At 41.8% G+C, this 23,788-nt stretch overlaps 1 protein-coding gene across 1 annotated transcript in view; it reads left to right on the top strand.

Annotated features, from left to right (window-relative positions):
• The window catches only part of SLC26A7 (solute carrier family 26 member 7), an 84,938-nt gene that overhangs the window by 19,292 nt on the left and 41,858 nt on the right, over positions 1-23,788 (top strand). Inside the window, exons 3-4 of the mRNA XM_048507268.1 lie at positions 2,764-2,936; positions 15,517-15,681. Coding sequence (XP_048363225.1) covers positions 2,764-2,936; positions 15,517-15,681 — 338 coding nt within the window. The remainder of the gene's footprint in view (positions 1-2,763; positions 2,937-15,516; positions 15,682-23,788) is intronic.

The raw sequence follows: 23,788 nt of genomic DNA, 5'->3' as shown, positions 1-23,788 counted from the left end.
TCCCCTAAACTCTGCCCCAAAATATCCTGGAATTTACCCAGCCAGAGTTGACAGCTGCACAACTTGTTCATAGGATTTTCGGACATTTCTACTACACTTACGAGAAAACAACAGACTCCCTGAACACCGCTGTGGTAAAATTAGTTGAAATAATTTGCCAGCTCCCATGAACATTCCAATAATGTTTATTATGAACCAGAAAAAGGTCCTTTCAAGATAATAATTTGAGACACTGGCCACCCAAGAATGAGAAGCAGGTTTTTCTCAGAGAAGACCATCTGGTCCCAGTTGCAGAAAACAATGGAGTTGGTTATGGGGTCATGGCCTCTCTTGTGTTAATATGTGTTGAAAAGGATGAAGGAAAGGAATGAGTAGTGGGAGCCTTTCAAACATAAGGGTAGGAGTTTCTCCTTGAAAATCCAGAATTGTGTGGTGCCACACAGAAAGCTAACCCCACAGGGTTTGAAAAGCCCAAGTATCTGCACATTCCCTTTGGTTGTTGTTATTCTTTCTTAGGAGCAATCATTGTCTTTTGAGTAATTGCGTGGTTTTTTGAAAATTGGCCTGTGTGCCAAAATGTGCGTTCAGTGCTACGTTTAACAGCTCTGTAGGAGCCATGTGGTCTGCTGGGAAAACAATGTTCAGTCCAAAGTACATAGAATGTGCATCAGAACGTATGCAAAGCATATTGTCTGAGGCCCTTGCGAGTCACTGGCTAACTGGATTTGGATTCTGTGGCAAGGTCCTTGGAAGCTAGGACAGCTCTGAGTCAGCAAAGTAGACGTTATGTCGTTATTTCATTGAAAGGGTAATAATTGTCCAGCTGGGACATGCTGGACAATTGGTTTTCACAAGAAAGGCATTCAGGCCATCTGGTACTTTGAAGCAATAGTAGATGTATTCAGTTTAATTTTAGGGAAGGAATATCTGAGCAGTACAATTTGATATAGGTTTAACTGTTTCCTAAATGGAAGTATAGATTTTAAAAAAGAATTCTGTGGCTGGAGGAAGAATTGAGAATTGTATTTGTTGTGTGTTTGAAAAGCAATCCTGGGGAAAAGGTTTAACCTGGGCCATGGTACATGGAGAAGGTTGCTATTTTAAACCCCTTCTTTTATGCCGTTTACCCATTGCCAATTCTGCAATCCTGAAGTGGTTGTTTAGTAAGGAAACACAAACTAAACATGATGTTGGGGATCTGTGGTCTGATAGACAACATTACTGTTGTGTGAGAGTTTAGTCTTAAATAGCAATGGAGTGGGTTTTATCCAGTGGTGGGATTCAGCAGGTTCGCACCACTTCGGCAGAACCGGTTGTTAAAATGGTGCTTGTAAACAACCAGTTGTTAAATTATTGGAATCCCACCACTGGAAACGGTTGTTAAATTATTTGAATCCCACCACTGGTTTTATTTGAATAAGGGTAGTAGGGCTGAGTAATACCACATTCTCTCCCTTCATGGGAAAAGCAAATGAGATCCATAAAAGTTAGACTTTGGGTTTTCTCACTCCTTCCTGTCTTCCCCCACCCACATCACAGCAGTTTCTGACACTTTTTGGGCTACCATTTTAGAGCAATCAGAAGGGCTTTCTCTTTTTTAAATGCTGAAGATCTATCACAGTAGTGATAGACACAGTGTAATTGATATGAAATTGACCAGGTCAAGTAAAGTAATGCTAGACCAAAGACAATCCCTCCACCCCAAAATGCAGCAGGCAACCTCCTCAAATCCCAAAATGGAGGTTGTAGGGAAACAACAAGTTTCCATCAGAGGCATAGCTCCAAAGGGGCTTGGGAGGGCCATGATGCACCGGGTGTGCGCCCCTGTGGGGGTGTGGCAAGGGCATCCCCGGGGCGTGATGGGGGCATTCCTGGGCATGGCGGGGCACTCTGGGGTGGACGGGTACGTGGCAGGGGTGGAGGACACACCAGTGCACCGGGCGCTTTCCCCCCTCGCTCCATCCCTGGTTTCCATAGAAGTGGTAGTGGGGGGATTGGCTTGGCTAGGAATGCTTTGCAGGAAGGGCATTCCTGTGTATAAAAACAAACACGCAAACACAGTAAAACCCCACTGCAAAGCAAACAGCCACAGGGAGAGTAGTACATGTGTAAATGGACACAGGGTTCTAGATGTGTGATTGCTGGTTTTGGTGGCAGTTGTGTATATATTGTAATGTCCAGTTTTAACCACATAGGCATTGTTACAGTGCTGGGGGAGGGGGGCACATGCAACTCTAAGTCTTTCTGTCTCCTCTCTCATTTCTTAAGCCAGTGATCTAGAGCTGCATATTCAGTTCCTTGTTGCACAAATCAAATGACCTTTCATGTTGGATGGAAGTCACTTATTGCGCTGTCAATTAACTATATTTCAAAAATGTTTCCATCAAGCATCTGAGAATGTATATGTATGCAGCTGGATATACAGATACACAGGGTGCAATCCTAAAGTCCCTTGAAAAGCCCCTTTGAATAGACCAGCTCAGGATTGCTCACACACCAAATAGGATTTAAAGTTACAGCCTTTGGCTTAACATTTGCATAATGCCTAAGTAGGGCTTTGCATATGGAAATAAAATTTCTGTGTCAAGAGACAAGTTTGAAAGAAGCATGCAGGAAGGTGTGTAGCTGGGCTGTTTGAACTCAGAACTGACGCATGACCGTGAGTTCCAATCACACATCCTTCCTCCTAAGTAAATGGGCCACAATGTTAAACAAACAGGGACCGGAGCCAGTGGAAATAAAAATAGTGCTCTTCTTTTACAGGGACCTTTGCTTTGACCTCCTTGATATCTGCAAATGCTGTTGAGCGTCTTGTGCCTCCGGTGAACAGCAGTTTTACAGCAAGCAATCACTCCGCAGTCTTGGGTCTTTCTGATTTTGAAATGCAGAGAATTGGAGTGGCAGCAGCAGTTTCTTTCCTGGGAGGTCTCATTCAAGTAGGTATTCACAAACAGCCAGTATGTAAAAGAAAGTGGAGTGCATTGGACTTTAAAATGCACCTGGAGCTTTTTCTATTATCCCAGTTTCCAGGAAGGGCAATATTGGCTTGTGAAGGTGTTCTCCCCCATGGCTTGAGGCTTCTGATTAGGCCCAGGCAGCGTGGGACAGGGCTGCATGACAGCGTCCTTATTTCTATAAAGGTGGAGTCACAAGAGGTTTCAAATTAGCAGAGTCTGACATGAAGCTTAAACATTATTTTTTTTAAAATGATGTGTTTCATGACATGCTGCAGTCTCTGTAAAACCTCAGTCTCTCAGCTGGTCTATATCTCACCTGAACTAAAACACAAAAATTACCTTTTTTCTGCCAAGGTTTTCAATCCACTTTTTTCTGCCAAGGTTTCCAATCCACTTTCAATGCACTTTGCAGCTGGATTCTACTATGTGAAATGGCAAAATCCACTTGCAAACCACCATTAAATTACATTGAAACAGGATTGGAAGTGCATTATTCAGCATGTGTGAAAGTCAAACCATGGGACGGAGGGATGGCAGTGGCGGAGAATCGCTCCCCCACCCCTCCCCCCACCTCTCCCCTCAGGCTGCCTCTGCGGCCCACAGCAGCCTCCGCAGCCTGCAGCAGCTGCCACGGACTGGAGCAGGCTACTTTTTGAGCTTTAAAAAGGTAGGTGATGGGTGTTTGGGGGGGGGCATGGGGGTGGGGTGCGGCCGCCATTTTGCCCCAGGCTCCATTTTCCCTTCCTGTGGCACTGGTGAAAACCCCTTTGTTGTCCACCAGAGTGGCTACATATAGGGACTGGGAGTTTATTCAAACACTGTCCTAACCAGATGGAGGCTGCCAGCCCTGCCCCCCTTAATTCTGCTGTGTAGTATTCCATATATGTAGGGATGCCAGGTGGTTAAGCCTAATTCTGTGGGGACTGTATATGTGCCCAAGCATATGGTATTCTTATAGCCACCTCCATGGAGATCTATCACAAAGAAACAGTTATATCTTAGTCCCTTTGTGCCCTCTGGCTGACACCTTACAGTCATTTCCCCTGGTTGCTCATTAAGCATCTCCTGGATCCTTGTCCTTTCTAATAGTGGCTCCCATCTTGTTAAGTGGGCTTCCTGAGGAGGAAAGAGGGGTGTGATCCTTGGAAATTTTAGGAGGGATTGTAAGGCTATTTTGATTTCCTGGTCTTTGAATAGGATTTCAACTGAAGGCATTTTCTTGAGGAGGGCGTGACTTATGAGGTTTTATTTATTTTTAATACATCAGTGTTTCAATGAAGAACAATTAAATAAGAATGAGAATAAAATAGTGACTGATATCTGAATGACATAGCATTTTAATTACTCCTGAATAAATGTTTTGCAAAAACTCTTCTTTCTGTTGGTGAGAAATTCCATTGATCCTGCTTCCAGGGCATAAAGAAGACAGCATTTCACAATGCATATTTGCACTCCAGTGTCATTATTAACGAGGTTGCTGATAGCTTCAGAGCAGAGATTTCCAGGACATTGCTTATCCCTGCTTTACTATGTTGGTCCTGATTTTTGTTTCATTTACATCTTAGAAAGTTCTCACAGAAAACTGATTCTGTTCTTCCTCTGATCTGAATTTGCCTGGTAGAAATATATCATGCTCTTGAATTGATGAGAACAACAACACGTGGACAAATAGCCATGTGGGTTGGGCAGAGATATAAGTATTTAAGAAGGATAGGGGAGCAAAATATGTCTTTTCTGCCTCTTCCGCAAACGAATTCTACTTAGAAAAGAGGAAATTCCATCCCCTTTCTCTTCCTCTTTGGCTATTGGGACAGGTGGGCATTTTTGACAATAGGAACAATGTTTCTGGGGTCAAAACTGATCACTCAGTGGAGGGGAACATGAGACGCTCATTAGACCTAACCTGAGCCAATACTCTTTGCTGCATACTTCTGCAGGCAGAATGTAATCGTCATCAATGTTCCAACCACACCAGTAGGGAATACTGAATTTCTCTCAAAGGCACAACTAGTTTTGCTTTCTTACCATTCAATATGCAGAAGCATTTTGGAAAATGAAGTTGTTGTAAAGATACTACATATTGCTGAGGTTTATACTGGCTGTTTCCAAGCTGTGTATGCCACCACTCAGAAATTTAAAAGGCAGATGCCCATGTTACCACAATATTCCACAACACCCCTTCAGCAGCAGAGCCCTCAGTCCCAGATGTGTTTTTAGGAAAAATGTAGCCTGGTGCAAAATCTGAGCTTCCCGCCCCCCTCCCCCCACAAGGGCGACCACCCTCACCCACCATGACCAATTTTTTTTGCACCAAGTCTTGAAGTCAGTGTATGGACCCAGGAATAAGGAGGAGGGGTGTGGGTGGTGCCCCCACGTGACTAAATGGCCACTGCCCAGGGACATTTGACTCCATATGTCCCCCTGGACGGTACGCCCCTACTCAGTCCATTCTCAAAGTACTTGAAGGACTGGTTCCACCTGTACATTTCTGCACAGGTTCTTATGTCCTCTGAAGGAGCTCTGCAAAGGTGGAACGAGGGGAAACTGCGCCCTGGGCATGGCCGCGCCCTGCGCCCTGCTGCAGTGTCGCCCGCCCTGGCCTGGAACATCGCCGGAATGTTCCCGCCATGCCCCCTCGACAGCCCGGCCATGCCTGTGCCACTGCTCCACCTGGGGCATCCCCCCCCCACATGGGCACTATGCCACTGGAGCTCTGCTATGGCAATCTTAATTATTTCAGGTGGGTCTGGCAAGGATTTTTGTGAAAATCTTCTTGATAGACACCCCAGACTGTGGAAGCCTTCTCCAGGAGCTTCCTCATACCCCACCCCCAGGCTTTTCAGCAGCATGGAAATTGTAGCTATTACTGAAGGCCTATAGCAGGATTTTATTTAATCCCTGGGTTTTATCCTGCTTTAGCCTCTGTGTTGAGGGCATTTGTATAATTTAATGGATATTGTTTTACATGTGGAAAATGAATGGTGGCATATAAATTACTAATCAAATGAATAAAACTTAACCATGGTGGCCAGAGGAAGGAATACAGTAGAATCTCTTATGTTCAAGTCCTATTTATTCATTTATTCATGTGGCTGCAGGATCAGAGAGAATTCTCAAAGAATTCTGTTTCAGAGCCTGTGTGTTTCAGTTTGTAGTGGTCCTAGTTGATCCTCATAGCTTAATAGAGACTAGCCCATTAAGAAGTTTTATGTATCTAGCGTGCTGTATTCGTTTCAGTGGCTTTTCAGTTTTGTACCCAAATCAGCTTGGTTTCTTACTGGAAGCATTCACAATTCTTCCCAGCTGCTGGGAAGTGGTTACACTCTGTGACATTATCTTGGTTAAAATTTATTTCTACCCCAATTCTTTAGTAAGCACAGTGGGATCATTTCCTTTCAGAGAACAAATGAAGCTGTATGCAAAACACATGTGGAATGTATTGTCGGAGGTGTAACAGTGTGTAACAGACTTCCCTCTGTGATACACGTCTGAAGATGCCAGCCACAGATTCAGGCGAAATGTTAGGAACAAGATCCACCAGACCACGGCCACACAGCCTGGAAAACCCACAACAACATATGGAATGGTTTACTTGGTTCTGATGGTACCACATTTTACCATGCTACCTGCCTTAATTTTTTTAACACATTTTTTTAAACAACTGATTCGTTACCTTGCTAGTGGAGCTTTTTTGTGGTGGTACTCACCAATACTGAGTACTGGCACCTGGGGGGGGGGGCTCTCTCATGTCATGTGGGGGAATTGGTGGAAATTGGCACAACCTTATATATGAGTACCTGCACTTTAAAAAAAATTGTACTCAAATGGGAATCTCAATAATTTAAATTATTCTTACTCTTGTTTCAATGGTCTTTCTTGTGAAAAATAGAAATAATCAACCAAGGAGCCCACATAATCTATCCATCCTCTTCCTCACTTAACAGAGGAAAAGAAATTAATAACCTGTACAAAGCAGCAGGCTACTAGAAAAAAACAAGATTTATTTATAAATGTATTTATTAAAACATTTATATTCTGCTTTTCCCTTTGATTCAAGGCATCTTACAATAATAATTAAAACATCCCAGCTAAAGACAAAGGAAAAGTAAAAAGCTCCAAATTCCTCCCATACAAAAAAGTAAAGAAAGGTCTAATATATGGAGTGGTATTCAAAAGGATAAATAATCTTGCAAGACATCAAAAGCATTGAAAGATGTAAGATAATTGTTTATTTTTGAAAGAAAACCACTTTGCTCATTAAACAGGGCCTCACCAATATCAGTTCTCTATCTGTCTGTCTGTCTGTCTGACTGTCTGCCTATCAACATAGATCGATCAATATCTAACATACTAGTCCAGCTTGGCAGGTTTTACTGTCTTAGGATACTTCTGATGGATAAAGCCCAAGTCTGACCCTTTTGTACAATAGGAGCTGATAAGCCTTGTCAAAAAGAGCACATGGAAGAATTTCTGGAGGAAAGGTCAAAACTTAAGTTAATACCCCCTGTTCCATCTGCAGCTGAATCTCTGTATAAATACACTGAACTCATGCAATTTTGAAGTGGAAATGATCTCCATAAAACATTTTATAACATATTATGTAGCCTTCAGAATCTGGGGTAAAGTATACCTTTCTTTTGACAGGTTACAGTAAAAATAGCCCTTAGTCTCAGTTTCTGCCTGGAGTCTTGTGAATAGCTATTTATTTGAAAGACCTTGTTCATTACCGATAGACACTATCAGAAAGAAAACATGTTTTGTTCTCATTCAGCATGGAAACAAAAGCTAATCAGTCTATTCTGTTGTAATCACTATTTATCTAGTGAAGAGGTAAAGAATGCTTTTGAATCAACTCACAATAGTTGCTGCTTGAATTGTGGGAAACCTTTTTTCTGTTCTCTTTGGAGCTTTATTTAGTTCTGTCTTGACCAAAGCCAGGATTTCATCCGCTTGCTTTTATTTTTATTCCCCTCCCCCTTTCCCTTCCATTTCAACTTATCAATGGTAGGATGTGACATTAATCCATGCAAATCAAATGAAAGTTACAGTCAGACTCTGACTTTCCCCAGCTAGCTATCCAACAGCTAACATGTGCATGATTTGTACCTAAAATGATCATAATTAGCTTGTGCAGTCTATGGCTCATCCCATATTTGCCTTAGAGAATATTCCTCTTCAGGCTTTTAGCATGAAATATAGTGTCTTGCTGTGTTAGGTACTAACATATTCATGTATTTCGTATGCTCATTTTCACTGATACAATATAATGCTTTTTAACCCAGGCTACTGTTGTATCATTCCTTCATTAGCATAATTCTTCTTCTTCTTCTTCTTCTTCTTCTTCTTCTTCTTCTTCTTCTTCTTCTTCTTCTTCTTCTTCTTCTTCTTCTTCTTCTTCTTCTTCTTCTTCTTCTAGTTGTATATGGGCAACATATACTCCCATTGCATAGCTTCTGACAACCACCTGCCGTTCCAGGATTGTTTTCAAGGGCAGCCTACCTAAAGTACATTAATAGTGATCCAGTGGTGAGGTTGCTGAAGCACAGGTTAGTGTGACCAGCTTGGCAGAATTAAAGAGAGAGCTGGCAAAGCAGATGCAGCTGATAGAAGGCACCAACCTTCATTTTCAAACAGCAAGACTGTCCCCCAGCTCTTAACCTACTCAGAAAAGGCCAGCTCCATCCAGGACAAGTGGATCCAAATGTCTAAGTGGCAAAATCACTCAAAGGAATACATTATTTATTTATTAGATTTATCAATGCCCTTCCCTGGGAAGCTCATGGCAGTTTCCAGCATTTAACAAAGCAATTTAAAACCCATAATAAATCCTTTAAAACAATCCTATGAAATCATGTAGTTTTACAATATAGTTGGCATAAAATTGCCACAGGCCAATTCTTGGTTTAGGTTGTGTCCCTTCCTCTAATATCCAATGTTATTTAATTTAGGTGGGACCCCATCAGAAGGAAAAAGGGGGCCAGGAATAAGAGAAAAGGAAAAGGAGGGGAATAAAAAGAAATAATTTTGGAAAGTGGGAAGAAACAAAAAAAGAAAGGCAGGGGGAAGAAGGATGGAAGGAGAAAAAGGGGAGAGAGGAAAGGGGGGAGTGGGCCATGATGTATCATTGTAGCTGTCTCAACTGTATGCTGCCTGGTGGAACAGCTTTGTCTTGCAGACCCTGCGGAATTGTAGTAGATCCTGCAGAGTTCTGGTCTCCCCAGACAGAACATACCATTAGGCAGGGGCCAGAGCTGAAAAGGCCCTTGCCCTGGTTGAGACAAGCCGTACTTCAAAGTCCTGGTTGAGGCAAGTGTAGGGACATAGAGAAAAGGGACATAGAGAAGAGGCGGACATAGAGAAGAGGCGGTCTCCACAGGAGAAAGCATTGGAGACGTCAGACAGTGCCAGACTGGTTACCCACAGCTGAACAAACTGGTGTGGTTTTTAGTCAATTAGAAGTGAGATTTGAGGACAAATTCTGGCTCAAGATATTTCTTTCTCTCCAGGCTTAGAAGGCAGAAATTGACCCAGGTGAGCTGACAGATTTTATTTATTTATTGAAAACATTTTATGCCACCTTTCCACCTGATCAAGATTTCCAAAGCAGTGCACATAATTAAAAAACATTTAAAAATATATAAAATAATTCAATTAAAACAGATGATTGACCCAAGGTGAAGAGGATCCATGTCTGGGGTCCTGGGAATTATTTCAAATAAGGAAAGAGAGTAGAGGTTTTCAGGAAGGCCAAATTTTGGAAGCAGTTTTAGTTACATGATTGGGGGTGGGGGAGATTAATGGGAGATTCAAAAAGTCCAGATTTGATCACTCTGGCTAAATGAGGGTATCTTAATGGGATATGTTAACATAGGATTCGTTCTCTTCTAAGGTTGAATGATAATGCATCAAAAGTCTTTTGTATTCTGTGTGTTCTGATTAATTGCTGATCGATGATCTAATGATCAAATAGAAGTAAAAGCTTGGCTACTGTTATAACTGATGGGTATGTGATGTGATGCCTGATCTTGCCTTCTCTCTGCTGGCTCTCAGCTTTTGTCTTGAAGAGTTCTCATAGCTTGTTTTTGAGTTCCATGGCACATAGGAGGTGGTCTCAGTGCTAAGATAGAAGGGATGGAGAAAGATGTTTCAAAATCTTCTTTGAAGCTTCTTTCATTTTGTTCAGATAAACTCCAAGATTGCACTGCTTCTTCACTCCTAAGTCCTTGGACCTTTCCTTGAGCTGAGTTTCGTGATTTCCCAGTTCCCTTGAGCCTTAAAAAGTCAGCCCTTGTGGACGTTTGCATAGCTTGATTTGAACTGTAATTGACTAAATGTAGATGAGATTTTAAAAGGTAGCTGACAATAATTGTGTCAAAGGAGCATCAACATGTATCTGTTAATAAAAATACTCTCAGCAGCAGACTTTCCCCCCACTGAAAGGACTCCACGAAGTTGTGAATTGTCAGCGAAATTCACCCAATGCTACTTGAATGTTGAGCCCTTTGAAAAATTTTGTTGATCTGAGAACTGAAAATAATTGCATACCATCACCCCAAAAATGTGTGAAAAAATTATAACATCTATTGCTTTTTAAAACTGGCTGGCAACACTGATTTCCTGGGCCAGTTGTAACCTTTTACACTTCTGTTTGTTGATTGTTATTAGCAAGACAGTTTCATTATACAAACTGGTACAGTTGTTTACTATTAATATTGACTGGTTCCAAATTATCTCCATCCAGATTACAGCAGTGTCCAGGAGGTGGTCCCTGTCTCCTGACCTTCACAACTTGACGGCCCCATCCAGTGCTGTTTAAATATGGGTATTGTTGATCAAGCTTGTAAAAAGAGAGTAACGCCCTAATCCATGACATATTTTCAGATAATTAGCCCTACCCTTTCTTTCTCAAGATGAAACTTGGCCAAAGATTCATCCAAACAAGCCACTTCTATTTCACCCTGCTGATGTTGGAAGGACATTGTGGATTTCCCATGCCCATTTGTCCTTGGTCACATTCCTTTTTATTTCACAATCTTTCCCTTTCAGTGGTAGAAGCACGATGTGTATGATAGGTGTGTATGACAGAGGAGACAATGTGTATGATAGAGGAGACATCTGAGGGGGGATATGATTGAAGTCTATAAAATTATGCATGGGGTAAATAATGTTGACAGAGAGAAATTTTTCTCTCTTTCTCACAGTACTAGAACCAGGGGGCATACATTGAAAATGCTGGGGGGAAGAATTAGGACTAATAAAAGGAAACACTTCTTCACACAACGTGTGATTGGTGTTTGAAATATGCTGCCACAGGAGGTGGTGATGGCCACTAACCTGGATTGCTTTAAAAAGGGCTTGGACAGATTTATGGAGGAGAAGTCGATCTATGGCTACCAATCTTGATCCTCCTTGATCTCAGATTGCAATTGCCTTAGCAGACCAGGTGCTCTGGAGCAGCTTTCACCTCCTGCATGTGAGCTCCCAAGGGCACCTGGTGGGCCACTGCAAGTAGCAGAGTGCTGGACTAGATGGACTCTGGTCTGATCCAGCAGGCTAGTTCTTATGTTCTTATAGGTAAAACAGTGTAACTCTGTGCTAAATGCTGTTAAGAGGAAACAATGGCATCCATAATATATTTAACGTATTTAAACATATTTAAACACACTAATTTCAACACTCTTCAGCATCTATTGTGTTGTTTCATGGCCAATAGCTCTAACCTGGTTGACAATGAAATTAATCATATTGCTCCCCCCCACCCCACTTTTCAAGTTGGGATATGCATTTCCCACAGCATTCCAATTCCATCTTTATCCCTGTGGTCATAGTATGTTATCTTATTTGCCAAGTAAAAATGCAGGGAATTTACCTTTAAATTACACCAAAGCTGATTTTGGTCTTCTATTTTTGACATTCTGTATTAGACTAGCTGCAAAGCCCATTGCAGGGGGTGGTGCAATGGGCCCTAGCCAAGGGGGGGGGGGCGAGCAGGCATTTCCCCCTGCAATGGGCTTTATTGAGGCTGTAGCACTCCCCTTCCTCCTGGCGCAATGCCTCCAACCTACCTGGCCCTGGGTCTGTGGCTTGGAGTGGGGAGAGGGTGGAAAGGAGTATCTTGGGGTGGGTTGCAAGGTGAGGCTTGCGGTGGGGAGATGGTGGAAAGGTAAGACGTGGGGTGAGGGTGCAATGGGAGGTTTGGCCGGGCTGGGCTTTTGGGGGTTGGTGGGAACTGGAAGGATGTTTCAAGGCCAGCTGAATAGTGCACGCCAAAGCGCCACTGCTCTGCAGGCCAGGCTGGGCTTTTGCATTGGGGGGGGGGGGATCAGAAGGTTGATTGAAGGCCTGATGAGAAGCATGTGCCAAGGCATCACTGCTCTGCCAGCTGGGCTGTCAGGGTGGAATGGTGAGGGTTAGAGGATGGTGGGGGAACCGTGAGGGTTTTGGGGACCCAACAGAACTGGGCTTTCACCTGGGTCGAGTGAAGCGGGGGAGTGGATGGAATGTCACCCACCAATTGGTGATCAGTATTCATTGCACCAATATTCCACTGCCTAGGCAACTATAGGTTAGGATGGAACTGATTCCACATTATAGAGCCCTTTGGGGATGAGTCTATGAAATCTAATAAATGATGATGATTCATTCCACTCTGTTCTATATTCTCACCCCATTATGCATCTATTTTTTGTGTCCACAGAGCCTATCAGTCAGCGAAATCCTTTCTCATTTGAGCACAATGCAACATTCTTCGATCTTGCATAACCTTCATTCATAGGACTTTTTATGGCAGTCTGTGACCCATTATGCATGGAACAATTATCTCAGGGCTCTTCGCTGCACAGTGGGGTTGTAGTGGGGTCTCCTCGTATTTTTCCATTTACATGGGAGGTAGCACTCCACTGCCTACTGCACAGCTTGCTTCTGAACTCCCCTGGGTTTGCTTTTCCTGGTTCTCTTAACTCCGCCGATCAACTCATTCTTAAAGACACACAGTCTTGCGATTGCTGACTTTGTTAAAGCCTTTTAAATTGCTGTTATATCGATATTAGTGTTGAAGTTGTATCAATATTGTATCTTCTTTCCAAAAATATCCCCCCCACCCCAATGAAAGATGCAAAGAATTCCCTGGACCACACTCTGCTGAAGAAAGGGACCATGTTCTAGAATTGATATTCTCTTCCTGTCCCCTCTTCGCACACTTTCACACACCCAGTCATTGGGGAGGGAAGAAGTAGAATGGAGGAGGTAAGGTGGAGCCTAAAAGCCTGAAACAAAGAATAACACAGGGACATTTATTTAATCTTCCCTGCGAAGCAGGAGAAAAGGTTGCTCTTTGTCCGTTCTCACAAACAGCAGAGATTATGAGATCTGCTGCACCGTGAGTGTGAGAGTGGGGAAAAGAAGTCTGTAACAGAAACTCTGCCCCGAAAATAATCTTCCTTTGGCGCGGGGCAAAGCACCAGTGTATAATTCTCCTGTTTTTGTACACTATAATGTGGTATCTTTTGTGACATTTTTCTCAGGATACTGCAATAGTGCAAATTTCATGGTTGGGTATATAGCAAACATTCCCACTGCAAACATCCCAGTTCATATGTCTGATGCCTATATGTAGTTTAGTCCAGCCCTGATTTTATGGAAGCTACCATGTATCCATGCTGCCGGCAATATGAACCAGCCCAGGTTGATCCTTTCTAAATACTGTTTTAATTGTGTTCTGAAATCAATTCAGCCTTACTATATCTGCATCAAGTTATAGTCTTCTTGTCGAATCAAACAGGAAATATTTGCAGCTTTCGGCTTCCAAAATTCAGTATAAAACAAATGAATTATCTAGTCAGCAACAACTTCCTGCCGAGACCACTCAAGAGAGCTCCAGATCAGTCACAGTGCTTGCACAGTTAGGACATAAGTATAGAAGCTGGATACACTTTGGAACCGACGAACGATGTGAAGAGGCTGGAAACAAAACAATTGCGTTAAGTATGACTTGAATCTGGGGCTGTATTCCAAGCAGGAATACTGCAAACCTCACAGTGAACAGGTCCAGCAGTCACAGTATCCGGCAATTGTGATGATTCATGAGCCGAGCCTCGGAACTGTTTGCCTCATCGCTGTCTGCTGTCCAGTTTACAGCTGTGCAGTTCCTGTACATTCAGCTTTATTTCCTTCTGCCTTGCAACTCACTTTTTCATTTGCACAGTAGGTGAAATCTGTTCTCTTCAAGAGTCAGGGGGTTAGGGTTGGGTCAAGGTAATAGTTTTTGGGTAATGAAATGATGCTGGGTGGGGTACAGTAACTCCCACAAGGCTATGAAAAAATGTACATGTTCACAATCATCTCAATAACATGGGCTTAAACATCAGACAATAATGATTTTTAAACAGCACTGTGTTTATTTTAAATCACTTGACTGATTGATTTACTCACTTTTTTCATGCAATTGGTTGCCAAGCAGTGAGCAATAACATGAAAGATGACCCACCTTAGTAGGTGAATTAGGCTGAGAATCAATTACTGAAACTTCAGGAGGTTCTGCACATTCCTTTAATGCTCTACATGTACCTGTGCTTTAAACGTGTGAGCTAAGTCAGCAGTGGGGTCAGTGATACTAGCTCAACTAATCACATTCCATTGTCCAAAAAAAGCCTGAACATTTCATGTCTTACAAGAAAGAAGAGGGTACACCTTTTCCCATCACAAGACATGGAGGAAAAAATGTAGCCACCACCTAGATCAGTGGAAAGATAGATACATGCACATATATCTTTGCCGAAAATGGACACCTAAGTGGACTTTTGCATTTTGATGGCTGCAAAGTTCAGATTCACCTCTGTATTTCTCTGAAATTTTTACCATCTTATAATGAAAAATCGTATGGGCTAGGCTCCAGCCACCTTTCAGGGTTTCCAGCACAAATTTTCTGGAAAAATAAAGATAGCCCAGCAAGAAGTCTTGGAGGACAATGCCTAATTATTCAAATGCAGCATTTTTCTCATATTAAGTACATGAACGAGGTATTCATTAATCAATTGCAGAACAAAAACAAAGTGGAGAACTTCCTTGGAACTCTTCTGTGGAACAAAATCAGAAAAATGTAGGGGCAATGTAATCAATGTAAAGCAAAAGACTGAGATGGTAGAACACACCTTTTCAACCTACCATAGAGTCTCTGATGCAGTCTGCAGCTGGAGGTGTTGTTTTTCATGCAAATAGTTCAATAAAACTCAAAATCTTATCAAATTCAATACTAAAATAAGCGCCATCTTATTTTAAAAGTTCATCCCTCAGGACATTCTGGAAACATCCCTCAGCTTCAACTTAATTGTAAATATATGGTGTGCTTTTGTGATATGGAACATGGTTTCAGTTATATATTCCTGTTTCAGTTATATATTTCTAATCACATGTTGAAAGTTTATTCATGGTATGCAATATATAATTCAAAAACGTCAATAGTTGGTTAGTTCACACAGCCATCTTGTCTGATGTTGTTACAATCTCAGCATCAGTTTCTGCATTCTAATGTAATCTCTGCTCTCTATCTTTGATTTCTCAGGTAGCCATGTTTGTGCTGCACTTGGGCAGTGCCACCTTCTTGCTCACGGAGCCAGTGATAAGTGCAATGACAACAGGAGCAGCCACGCATGTCGTTACGTCACAAGTGAAGTATCTCCTAGGAATGAAAATGCCGTATATCTCAGGACCCTTGGGATTCTTTTATGTGAGTTTATCAGTCAAGTTTGGCCATGTAGCTTTGCTCGCATCTGCATTTTATCTAGTGTTGCGTGGTTGAACTTGATGCATCCAGTGGTGGGATTCAGCAGGTTTGCACCACTTTGGCAGAACCAGTTGTTAAAATGGTGCTTGTAAACAACCAGTTGGTAAATTATTTGAATCCCACCACCGGAACTGGTTGTTAGATTATTTGAATCCCACCACTGCCTTCATCTGTTCCTTTTGCTCTGTAGAAGTGCCACACAACTGGTTTATCCCATTTGTTCCTCAGAAAAAAACTATGTGAGCTACACTAATATTATGTGCTGAGAAGCATGGAGTCAGACTGTGAGAGCCTGATCTTGATTGGGCCCACAACATAGCCAGCTAAGGTGCTGATGTTCCCATGCTTTTTCAAATGCCAAAATGGCCACACTTCCCCATCCCTGTGCTGATTCAAAGGGAACAAGAGTGCCTCAGGCTGCAGACCCAATCGGGATCGCGCCTTTGTGACATTTTAAAATCAGTTAAAAATGGCAGTGGAATCCACAGGTCCCATCCATCGACACTGTCATGTCTGGTTTTGCTTTTAAAGGGCCATAAAAGAAACAATAGTTGACAGAAACAATGTGGATTGCATAATGTGTAATGAGACCCTTAGTGGAGTCTTGAATCCAGAGCTCGAGCATGGGGGAAATGAGAGCACCTTACACTTGCTTGGTGTAATGCCCAATGGACATAAACAATATGAAAGCTGGAAAATGTCACAGAGGTCTCTTCCGCACATGCAGAATATTGCGAATTGGACTTGGGCCCTAAATTGCTGTCATCAAAACAACAGTTTTGGCAGGAGAAAGGAAGAGGGGAGGGTATTTTTCCCATTATGTCTTTCCACTGTAGATCCCTTGTTGTCTCTTCCCATTTCTAGAGGTCCATCGACTTACAGGAGCATAGGTTTTGGTACCCAGAGGGGGCAGTGGTGGGGAGAAAGGTGAAGTTGCCTTCCTGTAATGCAATCTCCCTTGCATTACTTGGTCTCCAGCCTAGGAATTGTTCATTGAGCGTTTGTTGTGATGAAGTGTTCTAATAAGTGTATCTTCGGTAACATTTGAAGTGTAATTTGTTACAAAGAAATAGATAAGACCATCTGGTGGTAGATCTTGACATTTAACTACACCAGCTAATGAACACTATGTCTCACATAAAGGTGTTAGGACGGTCAGTTGAGGTGCAGCAACTGAGGAAATTGTATGCTTCCGCATTAGAATATAGTCCTGAACAAATATGAGAATTATCATTTATTTTTACATGCTGCCTTGTGGAAACCATTATTTTGTGCATTATTGTACACAGTACTTTGATACAAGAGCATTTATAGTTCAGGTGGAGCATTCTACAACAAAGAAGGTCTGGCATGCTTTATTCTGTGGCGAAGGAATATACAACTCTACTAACTTTTTTTTTTCTAAGACAGACTATAGCATGAATAATAGGATAGCCCTAATTGCTTCATCTTCCTTGTGACCAGTGGTGGGATCCAAAAATGTTAGTAACAGGTTCCCATGGTGGTGGGATTCAAACAGTGGCATAGCGCCAATGGGACTGGGCGGGGCACGACAGGGGCGTGGCCAGGCATTCCGGGGTGGGGCATTAATAATTTCTCTGTTACTGTAAAAAACTCTTACTGTAAAAAAAGTTCCTAATTTCCAGCTGGTATCTTTCTGTCCACAATTTAAACTCATTATAGCAAGTCCTATCGTCTACTGCCAACAGAAACAACTACTTCTCCTCTGACTGCCTGTCAAATGTAATACTTTCAAATAGCCTGGTACGAATTTTGTTTTTAGGAAATCAAAGGAAGGATACTTTCCTTAAACAAGGAACTTTACCATATTTCTAAAACATGTTTTTAAAACAGCCCAACAGGGAGAATTATCCCGTTTTCTACCTTCGCTAACCAGCCACATAGGAAACCACAGAACTTTATGATTTTTGGACCTAATGGAATTTCTAACGGAAAAGCAGACCCAATTAGTAACCCCCTCTCGGCACACACAAATAATTAGTAACCCACTCTCGGGAACTGGTGAGAACCTGCTGGATCCCACCTCTGCTTGTGACTAAGGTTGCCAGTTTCCAGACTGACCAATAGCTAATCAATAGATCAGGTCATTAACAGTGACTTCAGCAACTTGTTAACATACAAACAGTTAACCCTTTTATAACTGAGTTGTGACAGACACTTGCAAAATCCCAACAGGCTTCTGTGAGGAAAGTGAGGGAAAGAGCAAAAGTGATGGGACCACAATTTTAGGGCAAACCGAATTTGGAATGGTTGACTGCAAAATAAATCCTGGTTTCACAAACGAATCATAGCTAAAATAAACCATGTTTTCATGTTATGCCTGAACCAAGCACTTTTATGTTCAGTAGTTCACTATACTTACCTATTTATTTCTTGCTTTCTCCTCAACAAAGCAGCTTACACTATTCTCCTCTCTTTTATTTTATCCTCACTTCAACCTTGTGATGTTAGCTAGGCGGAGACTGTGTGATTGGCCCAAGGTCACACAGCAAACTTTCAGGGCATAATAAGACTTCAGATCAGGGTCTCCCAGTGTTGGTATTTCTCTCAGGTCAGAGATACCTTTTCATTACAGCAGAGTAGAGAGAAGTAAAACACAGAACCGCTTACCCAGACATGCGTGTGTGCTGAAAACAAAAGAATCTTGAAGCCAGTTCATAATTTCTGACAAGAGGAGTCTTTATTATTGAACTGCATTCTGGATAGAAAAGTGGAGAGATAGGTTCTAACGTAACTAGCTGGATGATGAGAGATGCTGTCTGCATCTCTCTCTGCATACATGGTGCAAGATGGAAGAATGTGTGCAAGAGTGGAGGTGTGTGGAAAAGAAGCAGGCAGGAAAGAAGTTTTTTGAGAGTAACAATGTGCACATCAAAGGGATAGTGTCAGAGCAGTAAAGAAAAGGTGCCCAGTGTCTTGACCCACTCTAGGCATCAGACTCACTGATCAGTTCTCTGCTGTCATTGAGGAAGGAGACAGCACACAGCCTTCACTTACAACATCCAGATCCTAATCTGGTACTCTTACCACTATACCATTTTCCCATTTGGGCTTCTGTACACACAATATTCTCCTGCAGCAGCACGTTGCAAGGGAAGGTCAGTAATGCTAGGGAAAGTGTTCTTTCATGGGTGTTTGGAGGAAAGTCATCCTTATTGACATTCTCACAGAGGAATTCCTGATAAGCTTTGGAGGATCTCCAGAACCCCCCAGAATACAACTTGCAAAGTGCTGTGCTAGTCAATTGCATCCTGAATACACACACACACGCACGCACGCACGCGCGCGCACACACACACATTTAGTATGGATTCAAACAGAAAGCCTACCTTAAAAAAAAGTCTGGATTTATTATGCAGGATTGCAACTGACATTTTTGTTTAAATTGGCCATTTTATTTTTATTACAAGAAACAGTTTCCTCTAAAGGAACTGGTAAAAATTAGACAAAATCACATGTGCATGTCAGCACAAATGGAAGGGGGGTGGGCAGCACTACTATCTTGAGCACTGTGCAATAAATTTGGTAATTTGAGTTGCCATGATTTTAATTTTTGTATGAAAAATGGAGTTAAGTAATTATGTGCAGTTCAGAATGCAGAACTGCATAGCAAAAAGGCAAATTTTGAAATAGTTTCATTGTTTGTTTTTTTTTAAAAAAAACAATTCTACCTTTCAGTCTTAAGATATTGCTTAATTCTTCTTTTTTTCGTGTTCTTTTTCACAGCTGCCACTTATTTAAGCCTCTGTTTCTTTTTTGGCACAAGAAAGGCTGCGTAGTGGGGACCAAGACTGTTAATAGAGTGAAATAAGAAAGTCATAAGGAAAACAAGCCAATAAAACGTTTTTAATTGAATGAGATCATAATTCAGTATGAGCAAATATGATGTATATGGCAAGAAGGTGCAGATCCCATGAGATATGTACGCTTCAAAGGAACTTGGTTGTAAACCACAGTTTACATCAAACTATAATTTGGTTCAACCACACATTTTGTTGTATTTAAGATTCTCCTTACATCTGATGTGGCTGCTTCTTCTTGTGTGGTTAGTCTCACAGAAGATAGAATTTGTGTAAAAGCTCCGACCCATATGGTTCCTCTAAGAGTATATGCATCACATCACACCAGTAATCCGTGGGGCCAGTTCCCACACGACACAGCATGTAACTAAGCCTCCTTTCCCTTTGCTCCTGTCACTGTGTCCTCTGGTCCATTTGGCTCCTCCCTGTTGGTCCTACATTTCCCTTTTCCATCTCAATTCATTTCCTCTGGATCATACAACAGCTTCCTTGCTTGGTTACATGAAAGCAGCAGAGAATATCATCATCTGTTGGATTCAGCCATAGTGTACGTGCTTGGCTTTCAGTGGAAAAGTGGTGTAGGATATTATTACACTGTACAATTAATATGGGAAAATAGTTCCTTTTTTCCCCACTGTCAGGTAGGTCCCACAGTTTAGTCAAGCATAGTATGTTTAAAATTCCATTTAAACAAATCCCAGGAATTTAGGAAAAAATACCCTTTTGTTCCCTTTTCACTCTCATTCTGATTGCTAACATGGATTCATAAGACGTTCATAATTGAGAAATAATTTCCACCACTCTAGTTGGATGTTACTCTTCATTTTTGCCATTCTAACTCACTAGTCTTGATATTACTGTTCCCAGTTATACCTCTTATATCCTGAGCTATGGGCCACCAGCAGAGCCTTGCATCCCTACAGAGGCGGCATGGTTCTCTGACCTGCTTCCAAGGAAACTCCAAGTCCTATTCCATCCCCTGCAGTCGGCAAATGTTATCAAGAAGAGCTCCTGCAGCTTCAATCAACCTAAACAAAACAGTACAGATGGGGCAGACATTAATGACGAGGGGGGTATAGTGGGAAACGGGAATTGAAATAAATTGCTCTTTTAGTCTAGATCAGTGGTTCTCAACCTTCCTAATGCAGTGACCCTTTAATACAGTTCCTCATGTTGTGGTGACCCCCAACCCTAACATTTATCCATTTTACAGATGGAGAACACTGATGCAGAGAGTCTTAGGTGACCCCTGTGAAAGGGTCGTTCAACCCTCAAAGGGGTTCCGACCCACAGGTTGAGAACCACTGGTCTGGATCCAACCCATAAAGTCACACAAATTATCAAAAAGTAACAAATCAATATTCAAATCAAAGAGAAAAATCTCCAAACCTCAGTCCACTACACTCATTACTTCAAATAAAAATCTTTTCATTGCTAGAATAGACACCATATAAAGAAGAACATGCTGTAGCTGGACTCTGAGACCTAAATAAATTGTGGCGGCCTAAAGTATTATTTTTAATAAAATCACAGTAATGGCCCTTTTGACACAAAGCAAACAAAATATTTTGACAGAGGAAATAAAACATTTCTTCCATGGAGTTCCACACAGTTAGCCCAAAGTGTTTTATTTCTTGCAGGAAAAAGTTTTCTTTGCGTGCTGTTCCCTAGCGATTCTTTAAAAAAAATGTTTTGAAAACATTTTCACTTGCTTTGTACATTCACCGCGAGCAGTTCTATATTAGCTATTATATTACTGAAGATGTACAAATCAAAACTGCAGCTCCAAGAGACGATGATTTTTTCTTCGTAGGAGTAGCACTTATGAAAGAAGCAACGCTCCTATGGTGTGCAGACCTTGCTTTCTGTGGACATATAGATGCTCTGCACTGTGGTTGTTACAGAGAAAGGGACACCCATGCACAGTTCTCCTTCCCTTGTTCAGAGTCCAGACCTCCTTGGAATATCCATTCCTTGACTGGCCTGAAGAGAAAGTGACGCTGGCTGAGAATCGGGGAGGCTTTTTCACTCCTCCCATCACCTGTAATGCCCTGCTGTATGGTGTGACCAGGTGTATGGGCCAAGTGTGGGCAGGCAGCAAACAGGACTCTGTTGTTTCCCCCCTGGAGATTTCTCCCATATTCCCACATGTAAAAAGGGCTGTGTCATATGTAATTTTCAAATTGGCTTGCTCTAGCTGTACTTGGCTCTTTGGGCACTCTTGAAAAATGCAGCAAGTGAAGTATTAAAAATAAATCACACAACTCCCAATCCTGGTTTTCAGGACAAGGGGTGGCAGGGTGCCACTGGAGAGCTGGAATGCTGTGTTGCAAGTTTTCTGAAAATAAGGAGAAGAATGTCAGAAAAATGGCCCCATTTGGACACAGGGCTCTGGATTTTTTATGAACAAGACCCTTAACTAAATGTTCAGGTCTTAGATTTAAACTGTTTCTGTAAAGCAATTTTATTCCCAAATTGTGTTGCGTTTGGCGACCAAATGTTGGAGAAAAGCACTTTTTAAAATGTCATTAGGGATCCCTTTGCCTGTAAAATGGGATCGATGTTAGAGGGATGGCTCCAGTTTTGTGACTAATTTGTTTGCTTGAACAGCTGCACCCATTTGGGGAGCTGACTTTAATGCGCTGCCTTTATGCTTGCATTTGCAAGTTATGGATTGGTTTGCTGATGATGCATCAACAAGTCTGTTCTTTGATTAGCATACTACACCGTCTGTATATAGTCATGGGCTTCAAATGTGCTTCCAGACCCTCAGTACAAGAACTTGGTACCATTCTCTGTTATGCTAGAGAACAGTCCCTCTGAGCAATCCTATTTTGGTCTTAGGCCACGAAGAGTCCTACTATATGGGACTAATGATTGATCTAGTCCAGTGTTGTGTTTCACACAGTGGTCAACCAGTTGCACTGGATAGCCGCCTATTAGGCATAAAAGCCAAGACCTGCCTGAATGTTCCCTCCCGGCACTGATTTTCAGAAGTTCACTGCCCTTGGATGTACAGTTTCCCTTAGTAATCATGGCTGGTATCCACTGATGTACCCAACTTCCACAAATCTCTCACATCCTCCTTTGAAGTCATCAATAAGGAAGCAAAATAGGTAGCAAACAAATGCAACTCCATTGATGATATTTTGCTGCATGTTTGTGCATACATCTGTGTTTTTAGTGGAAACTTCATGTGTGCTGTGAAATTATGGGATCAGGGTCCAGATTTTTGTTATTGAAAATATCTTCTGTTGCTCAGGATTCCTGGAAAGTAAATTGTGTCTCATAAATATACCCACTGCTGGCGGCAGGTTTGCATGATTTCCTATTATTTCCCTTAACTTTTCCTTAGAGTATCCTTGAAAATGATCATGGCTGCTTTGATAATAACCTGATAATCTTGAAATCAGTGTATAGTACTAGCACATTATATGTGATCCATAGCTAGAAATGTTATGGCGAGGGCACATAAAAGTGAATTGGGGGAAAACATTGTAAGTTCCTTTAAAACAGCATGCATAGCCCTGAAGTCCAATATTCATAAATTTATTTCATTGACTAATTTTAATTACAGTGAAGGTTGTAATTCATACATTTACTTTTATGCATTACTGTAAAATGGCACTATTTGTCCACAACAAGACTGAACAATCCATGGTGATCACATGATTCCCCCCTCCCCCCAAGTTTTCCAGGGAAATTTACTGGATCTATTTTCTCAGCGCTGAATAATAGTTGGGTTCTTTCAGTTTTGCCTTGTCCTACTGAAGAAAACAAAATGTTGTAGCTGTAATCTCCCAATGAATGGCAAGTTTGCTGTTGTTGATTTGCAGTGTTCTGTTATTATTAGTAGTATGAAAGAGACACTGAATGTAGTAAATCTTTCTCCAGGACTGCACTGGCAGACAGTGATCCCTGAAGTTCCTTTTGTGATAAAGATAACTAGATAAAGCACACAACTCTTACATTGTGTTAGCTGTGGACAGAACATTCCAGTTAGTGATTTAAAATCCCTGTGCTGACTGCCTAGAATGAAACATCCATCTATTATTTTATGGAAAATTGCTCAAACTGGGGCCTGGTGACTCCCACATATGCACAAGTACATTCTCTCTCTCTCTCTCTCTCTCTCTCTCTCTCTCTCTCTCACACACACACACACACACACACACACACACACACACACACACACACACACAACACACACACACACACACACACACACA

Source organism: Sphaerodactylus townsendi, linkage group LG09 (assembly GCF_021028975.2).
Source record: "Sphaerodactylus townsendi isolate TG3544 linkage group LG09, MPM_Stown_v2.3, whole genome shotgun sequence".
NCBI lineage: Eukaryota > Metazoa > Chordata > Lepidosauria > Squamata > Sphaerodactylidae > Sphaerodactylus > Sphaerodactylus townsendi.
Note: the sequence above shows the minus strand (reverse complement) of the source record. Positions and strands in the feature narration are given on the sequence as shown.